Genomic DNA, 8,387 nt, shown 5'->3' with positions numbered 1-8,387 from the left:
TTGTGCCCGGAGCCAGGGACCTCTGTGTGGTGCCAAGTGAGAGCATCCCTCAAACTGAACCTCCCCTGCCCCATGGAGCCTGCTGCCCCCAGGCCAGGAGCTCCCCCCTGGGGCCCTCCTGCCCCTAGAGCGCCACGCTCTGTATAGCCCAGCCGGGGTCCTCAGGCCAGCACCGCCCACTGCGTGCTGCGCTCACATCAGCCCCCCTGGCCCCACCTGGCACACAGGGGCCCATCCAGCGAGCGGCCAAACGCTTCCCACCAGCAGCCCAGCAGGGCAGGCGTCACATGGCCGGTCACCGGCAAACGCTTCTGGGAACTTCAGGTCCCACTGCAGGAAAAACAACTTTCAAAAGCCAGCACTTGCTCAATACCTGGCACTGCCAACGAGTGAGGTCGCTGGAGCTATAAATAGGGGCCTGACTGGGAGCCCCAGGCATGAGTCCCTGGAGGGAGACTCACCTGGTGTCTGCAGGTGCCTTCCACTCCCAGAGATGATGGGGAAAGTCGCCTTCTCCTTGCTCCTCGCCCTGGCTCTGGTGACCCTCGGGGTCTCCTCAGCGAGAAAGGTATGGGGCAGGGCGAGGGGCCGAGGGGGCCGGGCGCTGGCTCTGGGACGTCTCAGGTGGGGCAGGGCGAGGAGCCGAGGGGGCTGGGCGCTGGTTCTGGGACGTCTCAGGTGGGGCAGGGTGAGGGGCCGAGGGGGCTGGGCGCTGGCTCTGGGCCAGGGCAGGGGGCTCTTGCTTGGGGCAGGATGGCGTGACAACCTGGGGCGAGGAGCAATGGGGTCAGACACTGAAATGAGTCTTGCAGAGGCCAGAGGGGGGTAGGGAATTTCCCCCCTGCCGCGATTTTACTCTCAAGGGAAAGCAGCAGCATCTCTTGCAGCAGCGTTTGGACTGAGCCGCTGCACGTCCCAGTGGGGAGATTCCCCCTCCCGCAAAGGGCAGGGACAGGAATGGCTCTGGGGTTTGTTGTTTTATTGTGACGGGAAAGAACTCCCGGGGTGCCCGGCAGATGTTGGAGCCGGGAGCAGAATGTCGCAGTGGGTGGGCAAAGGGGCGGGGCAGGAAATGCCCCCCGTGAATGTGTGACAATGGGCAGTGCGGTGCTTGGGGTGCCCTAAAACCCAGAGCAAGCTGGGGGAGCCGTGTCACAGCCAGCAGACACAGCTGGGTAAGCAGACGCACAGTGTGAGGGGGCCAGATGCAGCAGGCTCGGCTCTGCAAAGCTCCCAATCTTCAGCACTGGGACACAAGACTCCCTTCGATTTGATAGCATGACACCCCCTTTTCTGGCTACTGGTCACCTTCAGGGTGTTTGGCACCAGGATCCTGTGGCTGGGCCTGTGCGAGGGTAGAGCAGGGTGAATTGGGCATGCGGGAATTCCGAGCCTGGATTCCTCCATGGGGCCAATTAACTCAGTTTCCCATCGCCAAACCTAGTCAATACCAGCTTCTTCAGAGGAAGGTGTGTGGAAGCATGGAGGAGGCAGTAACCGGATTAAAGTGCCCCAGAAGGGCTTCCGCCTGACCCCAGCAGTCAGGGGTGCACTCCTGCCCAGAAGCAGGAGGGGTCAGAGCCCTCCCAAAACTTGTATGTGTTTTAATCGTTACTGTTCTATTTCAGTCTGGTTTCATTCACCATAGAAACATCTGAGCCTTTTCTGGACACTGCTAAGCTTGTGGCCTTGATGAAATCATGTGGCAGAGAGTTCCACAGACTGTGCAGAGTATGAGAAAGTATTTCCTTTGGATCAGTTTTAAATTTGCTGCCTTTCAGTTTTATGTAATGTTCCTGTGTTATGAGAATGAGCAGCAGCACCCAGGAACCTCCTTTGTCCTAGTCACTATCATGTGTCCCTCTGTCATGTTAGCTCTTATTTGTCACCTCTCTGTCTCCCCCGCTCCATCTCTACCCATCCTTGTCACCCCTTTGCGAACCCCTCGACTCCCGCAGTGTCTGGTTTGAAGTGGGGAGCCCAAAACGGAACACGGGCTCCTTGGAAGGGCTTCCCAGGGATTTATAGAACATACCAAAAAAAACAATGTTAAGAGACTGGTAAGAAAAAGTCAAGCACTCAAAAGTTAGGAAATACCAGGTTGCCCAGACAACCTGAATTCATCCGCTCCATGCTACAGTCTCTAATTCCACAGTCACAGCCCGGCCCCTGCCCAGTCGGTGCACACAGGCTCATTGGATGCCTTGTTATGCCATATTTGCTTTTATGCTCGTTATTCCGGTGTGGCCCTGGGCTTCATTTACTGCACACTGTTTAAAGCCTGCACGGAACACCGAGCTGCTCATGTCCTCCTGGGTTTCTCAAAGTAGCTCTTCCTGGAGTATTTTAGTGGGTTACAAATATTCATGAGTTTCTGTTCCTGGAAATCCTTGGGAAGGGCTCTGAAATGAGCGAGGAGAATGCTTTGCCTAGAACATCTGCCTTATGGTGAGAGAAAGCAGCTCGAGCTATTTAGTTTCTCACAGAGACGGCTTAGCGGTGACTGGAACATGGAGCAGAAATCCATACGCTGGGCAGAGAGTTCAGAACCAGCCAGCAACTTGATCTAGCAGCCAAAGGCAGAACAAGACTAGAAATCAGGTGTAAAATTTTAACGGAGGGGAATTAACCTTGGGAATGCCTGACCTAGGGACGTGGTGGAGTTTTAAAGTCAAGACTGGGCGTCGTCCTCAGAGCTCTGCTGTAGCACAGCCAGGAGGGACGCTCGTGATCTGCAGGGCCCTTCTGCCCCTAAAATCCATGGTATGAAGTGTCCCCATTTTACAGGTGGGGAACGGAGATGCCAAGGTCAAGGCCAGATCTGTCACAAGTGTTGGCTCATTTTGGATGTCCTATTTGTGAGGCCGAGGGTCTGGTTTGTCAGTGAACTTGGCGTTTGACAGCACTATCTTCGCTCAAAGCCCAGCTCCCACTGACTGCAGGGGTGAGCGCCCCGCGCTTCTGCAAATCTCAGCCCCATCGTCTCGAGTCAGGCGCCCAGAAAATGAGCGCACCAGGGCTCTTTGTGAAAAGGCTGGTGTAGGTGACTTGCACAGCATCACCCGAGACCCGTGTGGCAGAGGCTGGGACAGAATCTCATCTCCAGGGCAGCATTCAGCTTCCACCATGACACCATCCTCTCTCTTCCTGCAGTCCCCTGCCTCAGTCACTCGCACCTTCCAGCTTCTGCAACAAATGAGGCAGGGGTCCTACGGACCACGGCTGGTTCCCTGCACAGCCCCAGGTCAGCCCCAGAGCAGATCTGTACCGAGCACTGAATGAGATGGGTCCTGTGGGAAACTAGCGTGTGAGCTTGTAGTTAAAGACATGGCCCTCGCTGCCATGAGATCTCACTGAAGCCATCAGCTGAGCAGGCTTTGGAGAGGGGCTGAGTGTTCCTGTGGGTAATGGGAACAGCCGGAGACAGTGTGCAAGGAGAAAAACACAGCACAGGAAGGGATCTGACCCCAGAGCCAGCCATTCCCTGCAGGTTTGGGGCAGAGAATCCGATCACAGACCCATGCTCTGTCCCTCTCCTTGTTTGTGGGTCTGGCTCCCGTGTTCGGCGCTCTCAGGGGCATGGCCTAGGGGAGCATTGGGCCCTGCAGCGCTGCGGGGGAGGGACCCATCCTGCTGACCGTGTCCCTCTTTCAGTGCGTCCTGTCTGGACTGTGGAAGAATGAGCTGGGCTCTAACATGACCATCTCTGCCGTGAACACCGATGGGGGATTCACCGGTTTGTACCACACAGCAGTGACGGCCACCGACAAACACATCCGGGTGTCACCCCTGAAGGGGTCCCAGAAGCCCACGAACCAGAGGAAGCAGCTGACCTTTGGCTTCACCGTGAGCTGGACGTTCTCAAGTACGTGGCCCGAGGGTTCAGTGCCCGGGGTGGAGGGGAACGGAGGGGAATTCAGTGCTAACCAAGCTGAAACACTTCCCTGCCCAGTCTCTGCACCGTCCTCTGCTCTTCCAGCCCCTTAACGCTCAGCTTTGGCCAGTGCCAGGGGCTCTGAGCCAGAACTGAACAGACTGGAAACAAGATACAAATGTACCAACCTCAAACCAAAGGGCTGGGGCCCGGCCTCAGACCCATGGTGGAGGGCCCATTGCTCACCCTGGGCTGTGTCTCCAAGGCCATGTGGTCAGAGCTCCTGGGGTCCATCCTCGGCTCTGCCTGGGACTTGCCGAGGGCTCTTGGGCAGCTTCCCCATCACCTCTCCACCTGCCTACGGGGACCCTTTCACCTCCCCAGCTGGGTGCGAGGCTTCAAGTGCTCTGGGGACGAGAGCCCTGGGGGACACTGCGAGCTGCTTTGTCTCCTCCCTGGCTTGTCTACGGCAGCCTGCTGGGGCTGCTGCCAGAGCTGTGCACATCCCAGCACCGGTGTTGCTGTGAACTGTTAGTCACTGTCTGTATTAGGTAGTGCCAAGGTCCCTGTGGCGCTAGGCGCTGTACAGACCCAGCCCCTGGCTCAGCGCTCAGCCATCCCGTGCGCACAGGGCACTTGTCGGCCTCCCCAGGCTGGGTGCGAGGCCTTGCTCAGCAGACGCGCTGGGAACCATTACTGGGAACCGCCTCCTGGGGGGCTCCGAAGCAGCGGACAGAGGGTGGGGGCAGCAGGAGTATGTCCCCCTGCAGACGCGGGGGCTGTGAGACACAGGGGTGGCAGGGGAGCCTGGAGGAGGGCGTGCAAACTGGAGCCATCCAGAGCAGACTGAGGGGTGGGGATGGAGCCTTAAGGCTCATGGGGGGTGGGGGGAGGGAGGGAGGAGAAGCAGGAGAACCTGAAGCAGGAACTTCCATTCAGCACCTGCCTCCAGCCCCATCCCATTAGTCTTCCCCATTCCCTTCTGCCCCTCCCCAGCCCCTATCCCCCGCTTCCTATCCCACCCTTTCCTCACCCTGCCCCATCCTCATCTGCCCTCCTGACCCCTCTGCCCCCTCCAGCCAACTCTGCCCCCTGTCCTGCATCTCTTCACCCCTCTGCACTGCAGACAGGCTGCGCCCTCTATCCCTCTGCCCGGCCTGGGGAAAACAGGGGGCCAGTGAGCGCACAGGAAAGGCAAGTTCTCGCTCTCAGTGCCGGGGCCCAGGACCAAAGAGGCAATTGCAGGGAAAGTCCCGCTCAGCCCCACGCTCAGGGAATCTTGGGGGCACTTAGCTGACAAACTCTAGCAAGTGTCTACGGAGCATGTGTGAAGGGAGACTTTTCAGGGACTTGTAACTTGCCCAACTTGGGGCTGGCCAAAGGCCAGTCTCCCCCACTGCCAAGTGTTGAGTCCCAGCTCAAGCATGGGGCACTCAAACTTCCCAGTGAGAAGGTGGTATGAATTTTTTAACATGGCAAAATTAACGTATTTTCCCCCAACCTTGTTCTTGGAAATGGCTGAACCATATTATGTTAAGAAGTAAAAGAACCCCAAACCTCAGCAGCCTGAGGCAGATGCCTGGCATGGGAAACTTCAGCTGAACTGTTGAAATGAGGCAAGTTATAAACAACTGAGAACAGGGTCTTCTAATGGAAAACTTTGGGCACCCTTAACTCTCGGTGCTGCTGCCAGCTCCACCGATGTCTGACTCTTTCTCCTGTTCTGTAGCGGTTCCGTCCACTCCAGTCGTGCTTTAAGCAACTCCGCCTCCTTCCCTGGGCCCTGGGCTCTGTTTCTCAGGGGCCTCGCTGACTTTCACTCCTGTCGGGTTCCCCTGCAGACTCAATGACCGTCTTCGTGGGCCAGTGCTTCATGGATGATAAAGGGAAGGAAACTCTGAAGACCATGTGGCTGCTGCGTGAGGAGGTCAGCTCCCCCGGCGACGACTGGAAAGCGACCAGGTGGGTGACTGGGCACCGACTGCCCAGGGGCGAAGGACTGGAGCGGGGACTGGCCCCGTCTCTGTGCCAAGGGCAGGGCTGGAATCCCGGCTCTGGTCCAAGGGCTCCTAGCGCTGGAGATGTAGGAAAACCAGCCTGCGGGGACAGGGCATGGCTCTCAGCCCAGAGTCACAAACCCATGGGGACCCTTCGCCCTCCAGTGTCTCGCTGGGGGAGGATGAAGTGGTGTGAACCGAAGGCAGGTTTATTCCCCAAGGCTGCAGAGTTCCCTGAGCCCTGTCACACCTCAGGGCTGTGATCCCGGCGGCCAGAGCCAAGTCCCCCCAGGCCTGTGAGAGACTAATGGGGAAACAGAGAGTGGGCTGGGGCAGCTTGTCACTGGGAAGCAGCCCCTGGGAACAGAACCATCTCCGGGGGTGCAGGCGGCTGGGGCACCTGGAAGAACTGGGAGAGTATGGATAATGAGGCTTCGGGCAGCCCTGGCAAAGCCATTCCCTGCTGTTACCCTGGGCTGGGCCCCAGCAAAGGCCTAGTTACCCCATGACACAGCCAAACATGCCTGCCACTGCTGAACCTTTCCCCTCACGGGGCTGCTAGTGCCCCACGGCCCTGCCCGCCTTGTGGAGAGGCCCACGGGGAGTGGGGGAGGGGGCTGCCTGCCCTGGGGGCACCTCCCGGGGGGCACCAAGGGGAGATTTGAGCCAGTGGTTGCTGGAGGGCCCCTGCCCCCAATGGCCCTGCTGAGCACCACGGGGATGTGCAGCCTGCAGAGCCCCTGCCCCCCCCCCGGGTGCTGCTGGGTGGCTCTGAGGCCCTGCCAGTGCGGGGTGCCCACAGCCACGCTGCCTCCCTGGGGTGGGCGGCTGGGTGCCCCCCCGAGGTGGAGCCTGGAGGAGGCGTTTCCCCAGGCAGCGGTGCTCAGGCAGGTGGCCTGGGAGGGGGTGTCCTTCTTTGGTCTTTTCTCCTTCTGAGGCTGTTGCACTTTGTGCCCCTTCTGCCCCCTCCTCCCCCCGTATCGGGCAGCACCGAGCGCATGGTCTGTGCTGGGCAAATAACAGGTGAGAACAAACCACAGAGGGAAAATATCAGGCGCTGACGGGCTGCTCAGTCTAGCAGGGAAAGGCAGGACAAGAACCAATGGCTGGAAGCTGAAGCCGGACAAATTCCCATCAGAAATAAGGCCCAAATGTTTAACCCTTGGAGCAAGAGGCCAGGGCAGTGCTGGGTTCTCCAGCTCTTCACGGGCTTCAGTTCAAACCTGGCTGCTTTTCTGGAAGATGCTTCAGCCATTCACGAGGTACTGGGCTCAGGGCGGGGGGCGGGGGGCATTGTGGCTGGCCTGTGCTACACAGGAGCTTAGCCTGGATGAGCTGATGGTCCCTTCTGACTAAGGGTAAGATTCTGTCCCAGGAATTTTTAGTAAAAGTCAGGGACTGGTTGCGGGCAATGAACAAAAATTCATGGAAGCCTGCAACAAACAAAGAAACAAACAGAGCCTGCCAGGGCTTTCAGCTGCTCCTGCCGCAGGGGCCCCACAGGGGCTGACCCAACCCCAGCCGCTGCTCCAGCAGGCTGGAGACCACTGCCCAGAGGCCCCAAGGTTGGCTGCCGGTCAGCTGTTTTGGTGCCTCCCCACACCCCAGCCGCCACTCCAGAGACCCCGGTGCTGACAGCTGGAGAACCCAGCACTGCCCTGGCCTCTTGCTCCAAGGGTTAAACATTTGGGCCTTATTTCTGATGGGAATTTGTCCGGCTCCATCCCTGCTCCAGAAGAAGTCCTGGAGGTCACGGAAAGTCACAGAATCTGTGACCTCCCTGACAGAATTGTAGCCTTACTTCTGACTGTCACTCTGCGAATCTATGAATTCTGCACTTCCCCGCAGGGTCGGCACAAACATTTTCACCCGGATCAAGTGACGGAACATGGGCGAATCCGTGAGGAGCGACGGTGCCTGGTGACCCTGTTTGCTGGGCTGCAGAATCGCCCGTCTCTGTCTCCACCTCCCCCTCGCTCTCCGGTGACCCCCCAGAATCGCTGTCCCCACCCCCGCATGCTGCAGTTTAGTTCCTTAGGTGCCGGATTCTCTCCCATTAGCCAGGCCCTTCCTGGGACACCCCTTGGCAGGTTCATCCCCCTGGGTCGCTCCTTTGCTCCCTGCCCATGGCCGGGATACAGAATGCAGCAGCCGGTTTACAGCCCCAAGGAGACGCCCTTCCCGGCTAAACGGCCCTTCGCTCACTCGGGAGGTTCCTGTCCAGCGCTCTCAGCCCTGGGTTTCGTTTGTCTTGGGCATCCGGCGCCGCCCACCTTGAGATCTAGGCACCAGAAGCCAAATAAACATTTTTCACTGGAAAAACAGGGCTCAGTTCTGTGTTGTTCTCCACGGGAGGCATAAGGCTCCGGAGGAACCTGGCACGGGGAAAGGGACGGGCAAAACCTGTGGATTAAAGCTCTGGAGATTCAAAGTCACGTGTTCCCACCCACCCCTGACTAAAATCCCACTGTAGCTTGGATCTGACTGGAGCAGTTGGGAACCTTGCCCCCCGCCAT

The 8,387-nt window shown here is 58.6% G+C and overlaps 1 protein-coding gene across 1 annotated transcript; it reads left to right on the top strand.

Moving 5' to 3' along the window:
- Positions 1–462: 462 nt before the first annotated feature.
- On the top strand, positions 463–8,157 carry LOC140911992 (avidin). Its single transcript, XM_073346145.2, has 4 exons — positions 463–568; positions 3,655–3,865; positions 5,716–5,836; positions 7,720–8,157. The coding sequence occupies exons 1-4, from the start codon at positions 494–496 to the stop codon at positions 7,751–7,753; spliced, it is 441 nt and encodes a 146-aa protein (XP_073202246.1). The 5' UTR covers positions 463–493; the 3' UTR covers positions 7,754–8,157.
- The last annotated feature ends 230 nt before the right edge of the window (positions 8,158–8,387 follow it).

The sequence above is a fragment of the Lepidochelys kempii genome, chromosome 5 (genome assembly GCF_965140285.1).
Source record: "Lepidochelys kempii isolate rLepKem1 chromosome 5, rLepKem1.hap1, whole genome shotgun sequence".
Lineage (NCBI taxonomy): Eukaryota > Metazoa > Chordata > Testudines > Cheloniidae > Lepidochelys > Lepidochelys kempii.
Note: the sequence above shows the minus strand (reverse complement) of the source record. Positions and strands in the feature narration are given on the sequence as shown.